This window comes from Sceloporus occidentalis, unplaced genomic scaffold, assembly GCF_023333645.1.
Source record: "Sceloporus occidentalis isolate IW3139 unplaced genomic scaffold, rSceOcc1.0.p SCAF_29, whole genome shotgun sequence".
NCBI lineage: Eukaryota > Metazoa > Chordata > Lepidosauria > Squamata > Phrynosomatidae > Sceloporus > Sceloporus occidentalis.
This window is the reverse complement of record NW_028317009.1, coordinates 9109920-9131462: the sequence shown is the minus strand read 5'-3', so window position 1 is coordinate 9131462 and position 21543 is coordinate 9109920. Positions and strand designations below refer to the sequence as shown.

The window sequence follows — 21543 nt, the reverse complement described above, 5'->3', positions numbered from 1 at the left end:
TTTGTGTGTACGTCTTCGGAGGGCTGGGTTGCAGACACGTGACAGACGCCTCACGGAGGCGGCTTCAGAGGTGAGGGGGTACCGGGGGCAGCATGAGGGTATTCCAGGGCGGGCACTGTCTGTCGCCCCTACAACTCTCTCAGTGCGTGAGACAGCCAGTCTGGATTTCAACAAACTTTATTCATTCATTAATTACATACAAAATGCGGGGGGGGGGGGTGGGAAGGGGACAAATTAAACCGTCCAATGCGCTTCACGCCAGTGCCAGTTTACCTTGACCCATGCAAGATACACGCCAACTACACCGCATGCTAACTACTGCACCACCCACACTCATCTATACACACCGCATGCTTACACCTATACACCCCCCCATGCACACGCACGCTTACTCCTATACACACACCGCATGCACACGCACGCTTACTCCTATACACCCCCCCATGCACACGCACGCTTACTCCTATACACACACCGCATGCGCACACACGCTTACTCCTATACACACACCGCATGCACACGCACGCTTACTCCTATACACCCCCCCATGCACACGCACGCTTACTCCTATACACACACCGCATGCGCACGCACGCTTACTCCTATACACACACCGCATGCACACGCACGCTTACTCCTATACACACACCGCATGCACACGCACGCTTACTCCTATACACACACCGCATGCACACGCACGCTTACTCCTATACACACACCGCATGCACACGCACGCTTACTCCTATACACACACCGCATGCGCACGCACGCTTACTCCTATACACACACCGCATGCGCACGCACGCTTACTTCTATACACACACCGCATGCACACGCACGCTTACTCCTATACACACACCGCATGCACACGCACGCTTACTCCTATACACACACCGCATGCACACGCACGCTTACTCCTATACACACACACCGCATGCACACGCACCCTTACACCTATACACACACCGCATGCACACGCACGCTTACTCCTATACACACACACCGCATGCACACGCACCCTTACACCTATACACACACCGCATGCACACGCACCCTTACACCTATAGACACACCGAGTCAGTGACGGGTTTGCTGACCCTTCAGCGCCTAATGATGTTGCGCGCTGCGCATGCGCTTATATAAACCCAAATAATCCTTGTGTGTTCAACTCCCCAGAACCCGAAAAGCTGAATGTCCGCCACCCAGGGGACCCCTGTCAGGGTTGGAGCTTCGGTCGTCCCCTACGGCACATCATCGCAAGCGAGAAATGGAGAGGAACCGAGCTTTCTCACCACTTACAGGGTAAAGACTTTCATTTACCGCATTGGTTTGCTCTCAAAGGAGTAGTAGCGACTGGCCTCCCAGTGAGGGTGGTAATGAGTATTTTTTCCGCACGCGCACGCCGTTTCTCTGAGTTTCCAGTAACATGTATAGATCATATCGCTCTGTTTTTCTTTCCATAGGTAAAATAACCCTGGTGTTTGAAGACAGTTTGGGACTGGTGGATTTCCATCTCTCCAGCAGAACCTGCACGCTGTACTTATCGGAAGCCTGCGCTTTTTTTTTCTCTTTTTCCTCCCCTAAAGGCCTGTAACCTGAAAGGCATAATTATCATAGAGAAAACCCGACTCAGCGGTCAGTATTACCCCCCCCCGTACAAAACTTTGTGGCGCTGGAACTGGGTATGACGATACTCCCCGTGTCGGACCAGAGCGAAGCCGCGCAGCTCATTACGCATTTAGTAAGTAAGGCTTCCCCCCCGCTATACCACACTTCTTATACTTTGCGGACGGGTGGAGGGGCTCTGTGTGGAGTGAAGAGGAGGCATTCTGGCAGATAAGGGTTAATTTTCCAGGCTGGGGTATTTAGGGAACTATTACTAATCTTTTTTTTTTTCCATGCTCTGTCTCCCTCTGGTGGTGGAACTGGGAACGGCGTCTCTTTCTGCTTCTTCGTAGGTTCATGAGAAGCAATGAACGGAGCAGCGATCCTTTCTGCGGTGCAAGGCGGTTCCGAGCGAGCGAGGGGAATATCCTGCAGACCATTCCGGGTAAAATAAAAAAAATAACCTCAAACATTATCCGGCCCTTGGCCTCCGGGAGCCGATCCTGCGCATGTTTAAAGCCTCTCTCTGCGTTAACAGGTGTCGGGAAAGTGAAAGCTCTGCAGCTTCTTCAGCGTTTCCCCACCATCCAACGTCTCGGCGCCGCGTCCCTCTCCCAGCTGGAGGCGATAGTGGGGAGAAGCACCGCCACCAGCATCCACGCGTTTTTCACCCAGACGTGACTCTCTGGAGTTTAAGAGACCAGGGGTTATCGGTGGCGGGGAGGAAAAACATTGATCGTGAGCTTACGGTTGCATTTATCTCAACATATCTGGTTTTCATTCATTCCGCAGGACAGGGAACGCGTTAATGTTTCTGCAAGAAAATCGGATTGAATGTTCTGTTTTGTAACGCAGACGAGCCAAACTGAAACACAGGGACGGACCTAAAATACAATTATTTTTCATAATAAAGTTTATTGAAATGTGAAAAAATACTAATAAACCTTTATTGGACTCAAATTCTTACAGCGAGGTGCTCTGCGTAAAATACTTCATTAAATGTATATCCCTTTTACAGAAATCTAGGTATTGCACAGTAAAATTGTATAAATAACAGGTCCTGTTGCTCTTCCGGAGGCTTTTATTTTATTAATCAGCCAGTCCTGTTTTCCTTAAAGTTGGACAGAAATAGTCTGATTTAGGTGAGTTTTAACAGCAGACATGAATAATCAAACCCAGAGACTCTCATCCATCCTTTGCTGAACGCATTTCTCAGATAGGCGGAAATTATATATTTAAATAAACTTTACTATATACAGTCTGATGCACGCATTTCGAAACATTATAGGCTATAATTAAATATTTACAGACGGATCAAAGAAGCTGACACTTTTTCTTTTAAACCACGGGCCGGCTGAGACTACCTGTCAAACTTATTAAAGTAATCGCTGCTCATTTCACCTTCTCGTGAGGGTCAGATGGAGTCATTTTGGTGATTAGATTCAGGATTTGAGGGTTAGTTAGATCTACTTTATGCCTTAAAGGGTAAAGTTAGTAAGGCCAGAGGGATGGTACTATTAACCCCTTTATGCCTACACCCTCCACACTGTCACAGCTGACCGTGAGATTGTTAGTAACGGTAGTCAGGAACCTTTTTTCAAAACCCAAAATTCACATTGTAATTAATTCTTAGACACAACACATCCAAGTATCAGTAACGGCCGGCCCTTTGTATAAAGAGGAGTAAAAGTAGCAGGATCCAAGCGCCATCAAAGGATTCGAGTCCAAAACGTTAGAACCCACCACGGATTCTGCAGAGATGGTGAGAACGTTCCAGTCTAAATTCCGCACTTCAATCGGTAGCAGCAAATAAGTGTTTTATCGACGCGTCTTCAGTCTGACGATAAAAGATATGAGCTCGTCTACATGAGTTAACCTTCTGTAATGGGCCAAGAATTTGCAAATTACATTAGAACGTAGTTTCCCTAAGAAAATACCCATTGAGATGCCATTAACCAAATCCTAAACACTTGGAAGGATTACTTTCCCTGGTGTCCTAACCCGTTTGCGTAGTTTAGTAAAGTTTATGTAGTGAGATGCAGCCATTCCATTGCGCATGATGGCAGCGCCTTTCACAAAATGGTTTTTTCTCCCTTCGTTGGAATATTTTCACATCAGAAAAAGAACTACAGCTTAGTAGTTTGAAGACGGGAAATAAAAATATTTACACTTGGTAAAAATATAAGAAATACAAGATTAAATATATAAAATTGTAATGCATTCAGTCACACTCTCTAAGGGTTAAATAGAGGGGGCAGTTGCTGGGTTTCCGTGGCATCTTCTCATCCTATTACATATAATATATTTATAAGTTAGAAATGTTCTCGCAGCTCGGAGTTCACGATCACAGTGGTTGCTAACGCAGGCAGACAGTCCGGTTCCTTCAGTACAGAGAGCTGTCGCAGCCCAGCGTATTGTAGGGGGAGAGAAACAGCTTGTCCGATGGCAGCTTCCCCGCCGAGGCGGTAGGGAGGCACAGGGTGCTTGCAGCTTTCTCCCGGCTCCGGAACGGCCCCCAGCTGAGGAAGGATGATTTCTTGGTGGCTTTTTGCGTCTTGGCTTTGTCGTTATCCATGGCCAAACACACCAGCGAGTAAGTCTTCTGCATCCCGGCATAGTATGTGGCACTCTTATTGTGCTGTTAAGGAAAACAAAACGAGTATTAATTACCGAACACGCGCGATGATTGTGACCCTCTGTAACTCATCACATGCATTAACCCCTCTGTTTTTGGAACTGGCTGATTTTTAGTAAAGGGGTTTTTAAACCCTTCGTTTTGGCGTATTCTGCATCCGGCCATCTATATTAAATTAAGTATCATTCTGGGTACAAACAGCTGGATCCAACTCTCTTACCATGCTAGACGAGGACTCCTGAGGGCTGACCACCTGAATCTCCACACCTTCTTCCTTTAATCCTTTCATCAAAGCCATGACTTCATTTATACTCTTCCACTTACAGTCCGCAGCCCCCACCGATACAATGTAATCTCCTTCTTTCAGTCCTTCTCTCTGCAAATGAATGGGCTTCCAATCAGATTACTGCGTATGCATGCGTGCGTGCACGCGCATGTGGAGGGGGTCTCGACACAGCTGTGGACTGTTCAGCTGTAACACCTCGTAGGCATTATACACAGAAGGCCAGGATCGAGACCACGAAGACATCTTGCTGGTAAATCTCATCATAGATCAGAAAATGCCGGGACTTGTTGGCATTAGTTTAATTCCGCCTGGATTGGTTCCGAAAGCATGTGCGGCTATACCATTTACTTACCGCGGCGGGGCACAGGGGGTCCAGGGAGGTCACTTGCACCGGACAATCCCCCTTTAAGATAAATCCCAGGTCTCCATCTTCAGTGGTCAGATGGATCTTCCTTGGGGCCGTCCATCTCTGCTTGGCCGAGAACACCGACATGGGCCCCTGATGAGCAGAGAATGCATGTTTAATACAAATCCAACATACTTTATATCCTTCATATTAATCGTAAAGGCATTTTATACGTCAAAAACCTTATGTTTAGGGTTTATAGATCTGTCCTTAAAATCCGCGACAGAAGATCCCAGCACTACGTACCAGTCGCTGAAACAGGTCGACTACTTTTACTCGGGAAAGCTGAGGGGGAATACTTTCCGCTTTAAACTCTGTGTTACCTAGGAAACAAAAATATACAGATTGTAACAAATCCTAGAACTATTCATTCACAAAAACAGCCTTTTCTAACGTCATGTGACTGGTGGAGGACCTTTTCATGTTATATTCCCCCCCCGATTCCTTACAAACCGTACTCCCAAATGTATCAATATATAGATATCGCTATACGTTTCTCACTGTAACGATCGCTCGGTCGATAAGGTTTTATTATTCCAATGCTAAGCAGTTCAACTTGTGCCCTCTGCAAGTGTTGCGACATGATGCATCAATCACACTTCCTATGGCCTGCAACTGAGAGCCGTACGGGAACGAGCTCTGAATCTGCCTCTCAATTAGCAGGACAAAGCATTAAGTGTCACGGCGCCTACCGACGAGCTCCGGAGCCACTAATATACTGAGGAAGTCGTCCGGCCTCTGGTGTTGCGAGTGCTTGAGCTGGGACCTCTTCAGGAAGGCAGAGAGGAGCTCCTGGAGGACGTCGATCTGCCTCAGTTTGCTGCACAAGTTGGACAATCGGATGGCTTCTTCATGGCTTCCGATGGCTTTCTTCAAATGTGCCTTCCCTGCAGCACAAAAACGGCATGATGCCATGAGCCCATTACATTGGCTATTTAAGTACCCAACTATTTGGTCCCAATGTAATGGACTCATGCGTTCCAAGCCATAAGACACATCATGACCCCACAGACAAAGGACAGATGTGCGCATGCATACAGGTATAAAGGGGCGACGGGTTACCTATCTCGGTGCGCTGCTGCTTGTCCTTCAGTATCATCTGAGCAGTAAGTCCTTCCGGCATCGAATCGTAAAGCTGGGACAGGCACTTCTCCTGCTTATCTTCATCGTCACTTGGACTCACTGGGAACAAGCAAGATAGTCCATTATGTGACATGACTACGAAATGTCATCCTATACTCCCAGCGGTCATCCGTCAAACCTCAACAACCTCAGTTACAAGTATGAAAAAAGCGGGTAAAAATTTCCATGGATTAAACAGTTAAGTGACTTACACTGGTGATCGATCATCATTATTGACACAAAGAAATGGGCCAGGGCTTTGTAATGTTCCGCTTTGACTTGCACCATGACGGCCCATGAATAAGGGACGTTCTCCTTGATGGGTGCCTGGCTCATGGCGTTGAAGACTTGCATGTGAACTTGGCTGACCTGCAAAATAATGAAACGTCTGTTTAACCTACGGAAAATATTTTGATACTTTGCCCGACATGACATGCTGAAGAAACAGTCTGGCCCCTATGGCCTCCTGTTCCATTTAAGATACAACGCCTTGTGGTAGCCGACATCAGCGGCAGCCCGTGGCAGAACCTGCATCATCTCATCAACTTCCAGTCCTTACGTACTCTGCAGACCCTGCAAACGTCACTTGCAGCCCACGAACACCCAATTCCAGAACTCTATAGATTGTAAACGCACCAAGTACCTTTTCGGCTTCTTGAGCCACTTTTGCCAGGGTGCAAAATTCATTCTGTACCCCGGATAAGATGATTTTCTCAAAGTAGCATTCGTGGGCTTCCGCCAGCAGCATCTTGATGAGCGCGCCCAGCATGGCAGGACTCATGTCGTAGCTGGGGCAGTGGGTGAAGGTCTCCTTCAGGTAGGCGAGGACACCTGCAACAGAAACCACGTAAGGCTACAGGACGGAGCTTCGGAGCAAACATCCAGCCAAGCGCAGAGCACCGCCGGCTACTGCGGATTATTTAATTCCTATTTCAGCACCTTTTGAAATCCGACGTGTAGGAGCGCCATTAAATAGGAGTTATGCTGCAGGTATAGGTCTGCGGCTCTGACCCAATTATTCTAAGGACAAGCTGACCCTTCCCTAACAGGTCCCAGCGGTGGCCGATTAAAGCCCCGGGCTCTTGGCCTTCCCCGATCACGGCATGCACGCTGCGCTCGGTCCGAGCAGGGAGAGTCGCTGAATTGCCCCAAATTCCATTCTTTGTTGGAACGCGTAATCTAAGGCTTCGCGTAGCTTGGTACGGCAAACAAACATTGTCAACAAGACACGGAAGGTCCTGCATACTCACTAACTGGTTAGACCAGTAGCCAGCAGGGTTTATACGGCAAGAGGCTGGCGTTCTCACGCTGTAACATGCCGACTGCCGCTGGCTTTAGCCAATAGACCTATCCCCAAACACCTGCTATATTCAACACTTGGCTTATTAATTGTCTGTCCACTTTAAGCTTTACTCTGGTTTGCAGGTCAGAGGTAGCAGGAGCTGAACTCTTTGGACAGAATGTGTTATAGGTCATGTGTAGATAATCATTAACTAAAGTAAGCAAAAAAAGGAGCCCAACAATGGCCGCCGCTGTAATCAGACGGCAGCAATGGGTGGTTTGGACCGGCACAGTTTGGAGAAGCAACATTAACCTTAACATCCATTAAGTGTTAACTTTATAAAAGCTCCCCCGCTTTCCTCCCACTAAAATAACGAGGAATCCTCGCTGACGGCAGAGAAACGTGCCAGCCGTCGCCGCCTTACGCGTTCCACTGGAAGGAGGATCGGGGAGGCAATCAAGAAACGAACACAAATATTTGCTTGCGCTAAGACTGATTTGTAAAATGCAAGCCTGCAAATTAATGAAAACTTTCCTAAGATCCACCATGTCTCGTTACCAGACACGCATTTCTGCGGGTATTAGTAATAGAAGGGACGTCGGCGCAAGCACAGCCTCTCTGACCTACTCCTGCTGCGTTCCCATTAGGGTGCGGATGGTCACGTTGCTGCTCCTCCGCGGTAGAACGTTCCGGCTCGATCTCTTCTATATTTCACTTGTGGTTTACTTGACTTCGTTAATCATTACCCTTAAGGTTCAGGCAGGGTGTTGACACCGTGAAGCGCATGCCCAGCTATTCAAACATTCCTTATCGCAAACATGTTTTTCTCATTTTGTTTCTACAAGTCCGCAGGGGCCTTCGTCGCTCCAACGCAAGACGCATTCACGCGCGCATTACCTGCGGCTCTCCGGAAAGCGCCGATCGCCTCTTCCAAACCGGACTGCGTCTGGCGGTTACAGCGCGTCCCGATCTGCGTGCACAGGGCCGCAATGTTGAATAAAGTGCTTGCCTTCTCCAAGGAGATATTCGGCTGGCTGACGGGGACCCCCGTAAATGAATCGTACCTAAAACAGAAAGCCATGAGCTATAAGCCAGGCAAAGCCCCCCATTACAGAGCCTGTCTATGTATGAAAGCGTATAATGCCTGGTACAACCACCCTTTGTAATAAAGATTACATTTTTTCCTATGTTTCTCTAACAGGATTGGGGTGGAGGAGGGGAGATGCCTTTTGTTTTTCCTCCCCGGTATTCATGGTCACAGGTGGCTGCAGGCCTGAGTACTGACCTCGCTTGGATTGCTTCACTTTTTAAAGATGATGAATTAGAAACACAATGTTCATTAACAGTGTTTATGCTGCAACCATGACAATGGCTGCACTTTAAGCGCCATTAACCCTTAAGTCACTTAAAGAAACCAGACCACAAAATAATGCAAAAAATAGAAAATGGGAGGAGTTCAAGGGAGGGCTAAATGCTTCATAAATGTATATTTTTTTCTATGTGGACTTGGCAGCTTATTACCATTATACTCGTACATCACCTTTGTCTGTCTGTCTACTTAAAAAGCGGAGGCTTACCAGGTGAAAAGGATTCCCATGTTCCTGCAGGACGGGAAGAATCGGTTCTCCAGATACCCCAGGTGCTGGAAGTAGCCCACCAGTAACTCAACTCCGGCTTCATCCCGGCTGGGGGTCCGACAAGCCTGCGAACGAAATATCAGTGCTTAACACCCAAACCGTCTGCAAACCATGGAAAGGCAGGGGTTTCAGGGAAAAAGATGTTTCGGAGACTGGAGAAGGCTTCCTAACGGCACCTCGACATAAAGGAGGTGACAGCACCGAACACACGCACCGTGCACACATTCGCGATCAGGGAGGTGTGGGGGGTAAACCACATTAACCCGAGGACGTCCAATTCCGGCCCCAAACAATCTTACCAACTATGTGGAAACAGGAGCTCTGATGAAGTTCAATTGCAAACCAACTGTGGTGACCACAATGGCCTCCACCTTCAGCATCGCCCCTCACCCATAACTCATCCTTTCACGCATGCGATCTCTACCTGTCTGAGGTCCATGAGGTCAGCCAACTCGTTCTCATAATCAGATCCGTCTTCACTGTAATGCTCCAGGATGAAGTCCTACAACGAGTACAAGAGACATGGTCAGCGTGCTGCTCATACAACTTACTTTCACTATTACAGCCACGGCCCTGTCCCCGACACCAGACATTCGAACCAAAGCTCTGATCTGATTAACTTTGCTCCACTTGCACCAAGTTTCTGTTTAGCGAATATGAGTGAATTCACATCCACCTCGAAACAGATCACAACGTATTTCATACCACCTCGCGGCCAATTAGCCCAATTAGTAACACCGTAATCATCGGGATTCTGTCTCCGACTTCCCGTTCCAAAACACACGGGGCTTGTAGTGACAAATCATGGTGAATTCCTGCTAACTGATAAACACGTTTCGGTTCTATTGATAATTAACCCAAAAAGGCCCTTTTATTATTCTCTGTACACCGATGAATACGCTTACATCGACATTTAAAACAATCCTATTTATAGACAGGAGATACTTGGCTTATCGGGGACGAATCCTAAATACTTCACGGATTAATCACTGCCAATAAAACCTGCACTTAATGCTGGGCGGTAACGGCGGCGGCTTCTTAAATATCACCCGTGAGTTTCTCCGTTTCCTTTAAGTGGAGGGTGTAGTGAACGGTGAGTCAAAGCTCGACATGGAAGTTGCTGTAAGCGTGTGACAATTAGCATGATATGCAAACACGTCTGACGCTTCAGTAGTTTCACGCCAAGGTGAAAGACGTGATAAGCCAGCATCTCCCTTTCTATAAATAGAGTATATATATATATATATATACGTGCCGTTTCGGCCGGGATTGCGTAAGGACTTAAATGGATGCCTTCTGACGCGACACGACACAAGGAATGCATCCTTGTTATGTATAGATATATATTTAAAAATATATTGTGTGCACGTATACAACAAAGTACACACATACACAATGGTTGGATGGGAGGAATCCATACATTACCCAAGACAGCAAGAGACTACCTTGAGATTGCCGTTTAGAAGACATGTCCGTCATACGTATATTTATGTACAACGAGGCAGTTACCTTGAACGCCGTAGTGAAATCCACATCTTTTGTCTCCTTGAGCCCTAAAGGGATGAGCGGCATGTTGGAGTTCTGCCTACAAGAAAACGGGAAGAAAAAGGTAAAGAAGAGCAGCTTACAGCGGCACGGCTCGGCCTCGAATAGGAAGGGGCACGAAGCATCGCATGTAAGACGGTCTACAGTTTACATACATGTCCATTTAAATGGGGGGGGGGGAGTTGCACTAGCAATAGGTCTGCCGATTTTTACCGTCATGCTGTCAAGCAAAGGCTTTCCAAACCACAAACTCAAAGGCAATGAAAACTAAACCAGGTCACGCTTCGCACCCGTTTGCCATTCGGCCCGATTTACAGGACGCCTGACACAAAAGGCATGTTTACCTTATTGTATGGTTGGACGTGTACGCCTCGCCCGTCTGTAAGAATGAAGAGCACGTAACTCCGCCGAGAGGATTGTGCTCCTGGCGCTAAACTATTTCTCTCTGTATTCAGAAAGACGCTTGGCATTTTAATCCCTCCTTAACTCGGCAAACACAAGTGTGCTCGTTGTAATTGCGCAACGTTAAACAGAATAGGTTTATTGAAATAACACCTAGTTTCGGGCCTCCGTCTAAACCCTTTTACCCGGCACGAGGGCCGTACCCGATCTGAAACTATAAAAATTCCACACAATTCCAACGGTGGATAGCACCGTGACCAACCGGTTTAAGGAAAGCATTGGGCATAAAGCTCACTTGAAGGTCAAGGGTTAACCAGGAGCTGATGACAGACACTCCGTTAAGCAGTTAGATCCCCATTATCTAGAGCCAGGCGTCTTCTGCCTTAAAAATAGGCAGGCGGCCAGAAACGCTGACTTAAGAATTATTATCTGTAGACGCAGATATGGCCCTTTGGTAAATAAAGGCACGGCTAGAAATATGCAGTTTGTGGTTGTGTTAATGCGATGATAACCAGCACGGGGGGGGGGGGGGGGTTAAAGGCTCTGTTCACCAGCGTAAGCCCAATCTTATCTAATAAATATTTCAAATATTTATCAGCGTAGTCAAGAAATCCGTGCCTTAACTAGCAAGTCATAAAGGTGGTAAAGCAGGCGTACTCGTTGTGTTGATAAACCTCCACCGAGATGTTGAGACGTTCGAGCTCCTCCTTGAGGACCTGCAGGTTTGAGTTCACGAAGCTCAGCTCCAGCAGGACCTGCTCGCGAATTTTATTGTTCGTCGTTGCCCTGGGGATTCGGGAAGGAAAAGCGGCATTGAGATATTTACCCAAAACACCCAAGAATTTTCACCCGCGTCCGCTAACAATTTCTCATGGTAAAGTTTGAGCAAAAGGAGGAGAAAAAAAAATGATTAGTGATAAAAATTCTAATATAAATGATTCATTCTCACTGTTTCTTAAAAGAAAGGATTTGGCACTAGTGGGGATTTTGCTTGATCTATGCAGACATTTAAATAATAAATTAGTATTCCGGCAGACGCTGCGAGTCGTTTTGATCACCGTGTTCTTCCAGTAATACGTGGGATGGAGGACACTACGATCCCGGTGCCTGCGTCTCATCACAACGCGCGTCCTGCCAACAGTGTACGACGTGTACACACTAAGGCGAACCATGACAAACTCACAAAGGGACAACATGTTTCGAACTTGAGGGCGACATTGTTTCCCTGACACGTCTACATGACGGCCTGAAGCTATGGCGTCGGATACCGTGTTTCAGATCTCAAGAGCTTCTCTTACTGAAAGCAGGGAAGGAGGCTTCTTCGCACAGCCATAAACTGAGGATTGGGGGATTAAAGGCAGGGGCTTCCCGTGGGATGTAAATAAGGTTGGATTTAACGTCTTGGCAACTACCTTACATTTAATTCTAATTGTCTAGCAGGGACTCGAGAACATTTCCACCTTCTGATCTAGAGGCTGTAGCCGAGTTACAGCTCATCCCATCACATACCCCAAGTATATGTATATATATATATATATATATATATATATATATATATATATATATATATATATATATATATGTATATGTATAAATAACATCCAAAAATAGTTACCGGCACTCCAGGGACTTTAAATAATCACTCCAGAAACTGCAGTTTCCTAATCAACGTGTCAGTCTGTTTATTAGACTTCCATCAGGACATTTGTGTGTGTGTATATATATATATATATATATATATATATATATATATTTCCCAAATTATACATCTTTAGCATATGATCTAATCATTTGAAAGCGACTGCTGAGTTTGGGGAAGGTTAATGTTTACAGGACACCCAGCGTTCTGCATTAAGCTGCTTGGTTGTTAATGAAACGTTTGGAGCCTTCAGCTTTTCCTTAAAGCTTTGAGCTTATTGTTCCTCGGTAAAGAGCGAGGGGGGGGGGTCCCTTACCGGGCAAATACCTAAACGCCTGCATATCTAAGGATAGGATCGTATTTTAATACCTGTCCGTAGGAGAGGTCATCACAACAGGTCAACGATATCTTTAAGTCAATATTTTGATTACCGAAAACCCAAGAATTAGGCGACATCTTCCCTGCTCGTTAAAGCCTATTTTGGAGTTTATATTTACCTGTATAATTTGACAGCTTTTTTTTTTAGCTTCATCTTAAGCTTCAGGCCTGGAAAATTTAAACCAAAGCTGGTTCATCTTCACCAGAGGGTTTAGTATTTTTCCAGCACAGAGGTACTTGGTATTGTTGTACGGCGGAGGGGGGGTCACCTATGAATGAACTGTTGCCACAATCAAAGTGCTGTTTCTGTGTGTTCATTAGGCAGCATCTGCTGGGAATCTGCTCTGGGAACCAGGGGCCGGCAGAACAAAGGCTTTATTTTGTTGCATTCCCGGGGGGGGGGGGCACGCTGGGAACTTACCGCAGAAGGTTTTCGGCTCCTGCTCTCATGCGCATTGCTTTCAGGATCTGGTTGTTCAAGCCGGCTCTCTTATTCTGGAGTTTGCTGCGGCCGGTCTGCGCGACGGATTTTCCCTGTGGATGAGAAAGCAAAAAGCCGGTCAGATACATATCCCCAGAAAACCAACGACATTTTGGCTGCACTAACCCATCCATAAGCGTGTAACTTCAGTTCCCAAAAATTGTAACATTTAAAATGAGCGGAGGAAGCAATTAAGGGGCGCACACATAACTTCCTGTTGTGTTTGAGCTCAGGAAGTCCTCACAACTATTTCAAATATTCTTGTCCTGTTGACACATGCAATATGTCAAAATATATATAGTGAGAAGCCATTTTCATGCCGTTTTCTTTTAAATGGCGTGGTGAGCGTAAAAGTTTCTTTGTATAAGTTTCACCTAGCGTGTCCCGCGGCCTCAGTCATGGGTTGCATTGTGTATTGTTTACCACAGCTTTTATGCATTTTATTGCCCTGGTTATTTTTTAACATTGCTTTAAAGTCCCCATAACTGACTGCTCATAACCTGAGTCACTCGGCATTAAAAGACGATGAAGGGCTCCTTGTGGGGCTGATGTCACCGGATAATGGTCCGTCGGCGTGAGGCAGCCCATCATCCGCCGACATCTATTTCAGAAGGACAGCGTCCTGACTTATATCTTCCTACCAGCCAGCCGTAACCGGGGACTATAAAGGTGATTTATCCGGGAAGCCAAGCCGCAGAGCCATTGATGTTTTCAAAGAGGCTAAAACGGGCAAATTGGCCGAGCTATTTTTAAAGCGTCTCGAACGTTTTAAAGGCTTTATGTCTTGTAAAGTATTTTTTCTACTGACTAAGGCAAGTTTAGTGTTATCGGGAGGTTATTCACATGTTTAAAGACTTTGGTACGCATCGCGTTCTTTATAGACCACTTTTAGCATGGATATACATGGATCCCAGATTCCCACAAGGTTCACCTCTAATAGAGCGTGAGAGTCCGCAGGGGCTCAACTTGGGCCATACGATTTACATCATTACAACACACCAAGCCTTCCAGAACCGGATCTTTGTGATAGGATTAGAAACATTACGTTAAACATGGGGCATGCAAACATTGCAAGTACCAGTCCCGCCGAGAGTCCCTTTGTTCCAACCCAGATAAGAGCACGGCTATTATTCATAACATAGGGATTGTCGTTAGAAAAATAATAATCTCATGCCCTTTCTGACATGGCAAACAATGGCTGGCAGGAGGACCCGATACTGGAGACGGGCCTGGAATGTGCCGCGGAGAAGTACAGGTATTGAACGCCTTACGGTGAAATAAGAGCACTAATCTCTGATCACGGACTAATGACCACGATGATAAAGAGATTACGATCTTCAACATCTTGGCCTGAGAATGCCGCCCGAGTCAACGGACGGGCTCCACCTTGTCCCATAAACATAATCAGGTCAAGAACATAAATTTGCCCTAAAGCTCCAAGGAGTAAACCGAACGCCCCTAGGAAGTGGCACAAAGAAGCCAAGGACGGGGCTTTTAGTCCTGAGAGGGCATTAGAGGACCAGCTTGACTTACAAATACCCCATGTAGAGAGAGGTCCAGCATGAAGGCTCACAATTGGCACTTATGGATTTGTGAAGCATATTGAATATGTGCGTTGTGTGGATATACCACAGGTGTGAGTATATCATATATGTGTATAGCATGTGCGGGTGTGTATAGGATGCATTTTTTACCCAAGATATGATCTAGTTTTGACGATCCTTGCTACAGGCAATGCTCAGATCATGACACTCCTCACCCTCAAGCATTTCTGTATACTTAAGAAAAATACTTTAATCTGGATGGCACACTTCACAAAAACAATTACCGTTCAATCTCCATAGCAACCGTTTGGCGCACGGAAACATTTACTTTGACAGTATTTTCCTTGATAAATATGTCTCGAGAACGTTACAACTTTCTCCTAGCCAGCTGATAAAGCGCCCCGCGTATTTCAGCTATCTACGTGTGTATTTCTTACATGCGGCATGTTAGTTACCATGGAAGAGATAACACCGGGGCACGAAAAGGAAGGATTTGGGGAAATAATCTGTTTATGACTATCCGCTTTCTCCCATCGGGTTTATATCTGGGAAAGAATCGGCTACAGAGAAGTACAAAGATCTGAAACCTGATCCGGCCGAATTCTTCTCAGGTGGAGGCGCTCGGTATCTGTGAAATGTTATCGCATTTCATTGTATCCACCGCTGTGATTTCTTCTCATTGTGGATCTCAAGTCAACAGGATCTCTCTCTGCTTGTCAATCAGCGACTGTTGACAGAATTCTTGACATAGCCCACCAGCCACGCCATGCGTTCTACGACATTGTTTAATTACTAGAACGCGCTACACTTTCAGTGCTCGGAACGTTCATAGATGGGACGCAATCCAGGGCCACAGACTTCAGCTTCGACCCTGGTTTATTCCATTATACTTCCCATTGCCTCCGAGTGGGTAGTTAAGATCATCGGACTTCCGAACTCAAGCATTTGTGACATACCGAGGAGCTGCTCAGCTGAAAATCATCCGACATGCGTCAAGGAGAAGGAGTACGGGGATTATAGAAGCGATCTTTACAGGGAAAGGCATACTGGCCCATTTGGTTTTACAAGTGCTATGGTACAGAGGGCTCACTCAAAGTTAAAGTGTAAGAGGGATTTATATTCAAAAAGCAAACTTGAGTTGTCACTTTCCTTTTAGATGCCAGATTAACGAGCTACGGAAGAATAAATCATACATTCCGTATGTAATTATAACGTGGCAGCCATGAGTTCATTAGAGGAGGCAGTACAGGGGCCGGGGGTTCTGAGCCGTCCAAAAAAAAGCAGAACCCCCTTTAACCTTTCACGCTCCTAAATCCAATCTACAAGATGTAGAGTGCAAACGAGTGTCACATGAACTTGTAAAATTAAACAATTTATAGAAAAGCGATACCCTGGCTACGCTGGAACGTGAAAGATCAGAGACGTATGTACATCCGCCAGACAGAACTCAAATAATCAGAGGCTTTAGGGAGGACCAGGTAGAGAAGGACCCTCCGCTGAGCCCAATCAGGACAATTTAAGATTAGGATTATAATCAGGACTGCAACCATGTTCTGTTTGTTTTGGTAATGTGACCAAGTCTCCATATACTCAACCAGAGCGTCCAGCACAACCCAATGATTCCCAGTATCAGGTTGGATCGGCCATGTAAGGCGTCACCATTAACTGAAATGGCATAATGGAAGATAAACTAGATATTTGTGTTATCCTCAACAAGGCTGAATATCAATCTACATGAAAAAGTTTATTTTAATACTTTAAACGTGGAAGCTTTACCTGCACAGCGGAGCTCAGACTATAGTCCCTCGTTTATGATATCAATAATCATGTAGCACGTAAGCCATAGATCACAGATTAGTGATCACATTGATTGTGTTACCTGTCCTGGGGGTCCACCATCTCTAATCTGTATCCCCTCTGCAGGACTCCCTTTGTCCTTATCCTACAGAATGTCCTATTTAACCCTTTTAGGTAGGATCTGAGTTTCTAATAGTCAATTTACAGGTCGCGATAGACATCTACCACATGAGGTTGCAGTAACAAATTATGAATTGTTCTCAAAGCCCCCTGGGGTTGCCCGGTTTGTGGAGCAAATACACAAACTAGCCGTGGAGTGTTTAAGAGGCTTTACTGATGAACGCAGAGATGCCTCCCATGTAGACGTAGGTCAGGTGCATGCTGGGATTTGCACTGCACACCTGGGGCAGCATCACCTGCCCCCCCACAATGATCAAGTTGGGGACCCGCCATATGGCTGGACCGTCACAAAGAACTTGCACCATTTGAGCAATCCCTATTATCTCTAGACTGTAAGCTCATGAGTCAAGTGACCTCCCTGTGCGGCACAAACCATTAAAATCCAAACAGCCCTATCTAGCCATAGACAATACCCGCAGATTGTGAGCTCTTTAGACAAGAGAGACAATTGGAGGTGAGGAAGATTTAGGACCCCCTGTTTGGAACTTGAAACAGGAAGGGAAATGGGTTAAACTGGGGCTGAATGTAGCAGATAAAGCCCTTTGTTTGGTGCTTAGCGAGGTGTTAATGTTTAAGCGAAACAAACAGACTTACACTAAAAAAGATGTGATTAAAACTAAGAGGTCATTCTTACATCTCCCTGAATCGCGTGGCAAAAATAAGGCGAGATGTCTTCAGAAAGCATTTTTTTGTGGTCTTATCCTCTATTTTTATTCTTTCTGGGGTAACAAAGATCAGACCGACTACGGCAATAAAGGAGATCCCTATAAAGATGAACCCTGCCCCCGAGAATACGGAAAAGGATTTTAAAAGCTGGCGAAGGGCTGTGTTATTTACGTGCCGACCTCGGCGTTTAATATCTTTACAAGCGGGCGACTCTTTAAAGGCTGGACGCAGCAGGCGCTGCAAACGGAAAAGCCTCTAGTCTAGAACTATCGATTTAAACGTGTTTACAGAACATGGAATTCTATAAAAACGTTTATTGCGACTGAACAGAACGGAGTTTGTATATTAACCCGCAACTCGTCGAAAGCGACGTGGCACTTTGTTGGCAATCCAAGGGTTAACATTCAAGCACACAGCCGGGTAAATCTGCGACGGAAAACTATCGGGAAATAACCCCGTGATGCTCAGCGAGTACCAGCTGCCTCTTCCGAATCTCTAAACAGGCGCCCCCCCCCCCCCCCACATCGTGTCTAGAGTTTCTGGATATAAAAGGGTTAAATCTCAAACTCCGAGAAGTAATTGAGAAGTCAAAGGAAATTCTTAGTGAAAGAACGGGACAGCGGCGAAGGAACAAAAGACCTGTTAAACCTGAAATGCGAGGTCCTCGGACTAAGATTATTAGGGCACTGACTCAATTTTCAGCTATTTTTATCCTATTTTAGTTAAAATTGTCAGTCCTCGGGTCGTATCGGGCTGATGGGATACATCTTGGGGCTTTCATGGCTGGCAGGGACTATAGATCTCCCCTTATATAAACCGAACCCGACTCCGTCGCCAATTCCTGGAGGCCGTGTTTGTATAGGACACAGAACATCTCCCCTCTACACACTTGTAGAAAGCGCTTCTCCCCTTAAATATGTGTTATTTATTGGGACAGGGTTGTACTTATCCCTCCCCAGTAAGGCGTTTCCACCCTGATGCTAGAAAGCCGAAGCAAAGCCTTGGAAAGTTCTGTTTTATTACCAATGACCATGATTGGGGAAAAGCCGGTGTTTCTGGAACTTTGCGTGTCTCGGGTCTAGCTCTGTAACAGGTGCCATTATTGAGTATGTAATCCAACATGTAAATTATTCCTCCCCGGTACCTCTCTGCTGGGTACGTACACCAATATTCATCCCTTGGCTGGTGACCTTGAAAGGTCCATTGATTGGGGAAGACCAAGGAGATCCAACCTTCACTTAGCTGCCCAATCCTTACTTCTGAGATAACAGGGATATGGCGGGCGGCACATTCTAGAACGCGAACTGATGGGGGTTTGTTTGCATTTTTTTATGAGCCCACTAACTTCTGCGATCTTTCCAGGAGAATTAACTTGGACAATTGCATTGTTTGCGGGGAACATGGAAGGAGAGCCAACTAAAAAGGGTCTGAGCAATAAACTCACGACTTCCAGATGACCCAACAGCGCAGGGCCACCTCACCCGGGGTTTGGTTCCTAGGAATCAAGGTATGCGCGGTATGTCTTAATCTGTAGCCCACCATTACCATTTTGGAGCTACACACCTACCGCTTCGTGTCAAGCCATGCCAGGCACTCGTGCCGTACACTATAACTCCCAGAACCATCAGCCAACCACATCATACAAGACCTGGGTTAAATACAGCGTCAAGGCTACCTAATTAGGATATTGAAACACTGCAAAATGTGTGGGTCATATTAACAATCACCACGGAAGCCAGAGCAAGGATCCTGCCAATAGCCCCCTTTTGCCCTAGAATTGAAAAATCTGGTCCAGTGGCCCTCCCGGCAGCTCAGAGAGGAGCCCAGATGGGGCAGGAGCCGCTTTGGTCGTTGTGCGATCATTTAAGTAGAATTTGTCTGCGGATAATCATTTGGCCAATCAGGCTACACCCTGTACAGCTAATTGTGATTTCTGGAAACCGTATTCGATATTCTATAGAAAAACCCAGATCAAACACCAGGCATGAATACATCACAAGCACTTGTTGCTCTCAGAACAGCCGATCAGGTTAAAAGCTTCCTACCCCCGACAACTGAACGGCAACTAATGATCACAATTGGGGACCTTTTGTCTTCAAAAATGCATGAAGATAACCGAGATAAATAAAAGGCTAAGGCGCAGAATCAGTTTGGGAAGATAATGATTGCATGGGTTCTGAGACTATATCCACTGAATAGATGGAAACCTGTAGAGCGATGGGGGGGCTGGGAGCAGGAAGGTCACAGAAGCTATAGAGCTGCCGAGGAGGTCAATGAAAATAGCTTGTCCAGACAGACCGACGGATCTGCGAGAGCTTCTGACGCAGTTACAGATCCTGCGTCTCAGCTATATGGATATACGTGCAAACCGGCCGTCTGAAAAGATATCAGATCTACCAGAAGGTGGGACTAATACCCCCCGTCGTCAATCAGTGGCATCTCATAATACACCCAACCCTGTGTATACATCCCATCGAGATCTCCATACGGAACCCTGACTATGCTGGCGTATTATCCATGACAAGCCCAAAAGGATTCAGGATTCTGATACAAGGTGGTGGATACACGAGGTCTGCCCTACAGCTATTTAACCCCCTGTATATGATCTGTGCATATGGGATTGGTACACAAACAGGGCTGTTAGACCCAATTACACAGACCAGCTAAAGCATTCTGGTTACGCTGACATCAACAGTGGCCACGTTGAAAAGTAACCATGAAAACCGGTATCAACATGAGTCACAGAAATAGGTGTAATACAGGGTTTAACTCCTGCGTTACGCTGACAGCAGGCGCCCTGTACACTGCATACATAGAACCCCAGAGCCCCTTCCTCCCAATATTGAAATATTTAAACTCCTGGAGCCCCCACCATATACCCTGCACCTGCGTTACAAAACTGGAATGATGTACCCGAGAACTCTGTTTATCATAAGACTGCCCTGTTTTGGCTATCGTGACCTTTCCAGACTGATAAATGGGCATCCCAGGGTTTCAGAAACTAGCCTTCCGGGCACCGAGTTGGGTCACTACTAGTTAATACTCTGACTGCAAGACAAACCCCCCCCCCTAAATAAAGGAGGGTTAATAAAGAACTGAGCACAAAGATCACACCAAGGGAAGGGATGAAGGTGTCGCTCACCTTTCTGAAGTAGCTCTGGTCCCTCAGAGACGTGCCCTTGGGGTCCATGGACAGTATGGTGTCCGTCATGTCTGGTGGTGGATTCGAGCAGGTGACACCGCCCCGGCAAGTCCTACAAATCCCTGCGTGGGGTATCTGCCTCTGTCAAAGAAATAGATCAGGTGCTATGTATGCGATCACGGCTCTCTCCACAGCACCGTCTGCCTCGGCTCTGAGCTGCTCCCTGCCAAGCCTGGCTTTCTCAATGGTGGGGAGGAGCTAAATCCTGAGCTCCACCCACTGGTGACCTAGTCAGACACACCCCTGTATACTGTTTACAGCTTAGACTTCAGTAGACTTAATCTGTTGGTTTAAAGGGACATACGCAGGTTACCCACAAGTCAAACTACCATTATATATATATATATATATATATATATATAGCACAGTATTCATGCGACAGCTAGTGGAGCGCATGGTCTCTGGCACACAGTTAAATAGAGCCTATATTCTTTTAAATCCCAAATTGATTTTTTTTCTAACAAAATTGGAAATAACCTATAAACACTTTAATAGGCTGAATCAGGCCTGGCGTTACATTAAAAAATATATACATCTTGTGTATTTTCATAATATTTTATTTTTTAAACTACAATTTGATCAATGGACCGTTTTTTGTTACATTAGGGTAGCAGATTGATTAAAATTACTGTATCAAATTTTATTCTGTTAATTTAATTCTATTTTCTTTATTCCTGGGCATTTTACGGATGAATTGCATTCAACGCCTGGACAGGATGCAACATATCTGTAAACG

General features: G+C 46.0%; 1 protein-coding gene across 1 annotated transcript; it reads right to left on the bottom strand.

Moving 5' to 3' along the window:
• Positions 1 to 3988: 3988 nt before the first annotated feature.
• LOC149299296 (rhophilin-2-B-like) lies at positions 3989 to 20816 on the bottom strand. Its single transcript, XM_089486424.1, has 15 exons — positions 20748 to 20816; positions 13359 to 13471; positions 11578 to 11706; positions 10483 to 10558; positions 9398 to 9475; positions 8914 to 9038; positions 8234 to 8400; positions 6698 to 6885; positions 6267 to 6423; positions 5995 to 6114; positions 5625 to 5819; positions 5179 to 5255; positions 4879 to 5025; positions 4461 to 4616; positions 3989 to 4243 (listed from the first exon to the last, which is right to left on the bottom strand). Exons 1-15 carry the CDS (start codon positions 20814 to 20816, stop codon positions 3989 to 3991), a joined length of 2052 nt encoding a protein of 683 aa, XP_089342550.1.
• Positions 20817 to 21543: the final 727 nt, after the last annotated feature.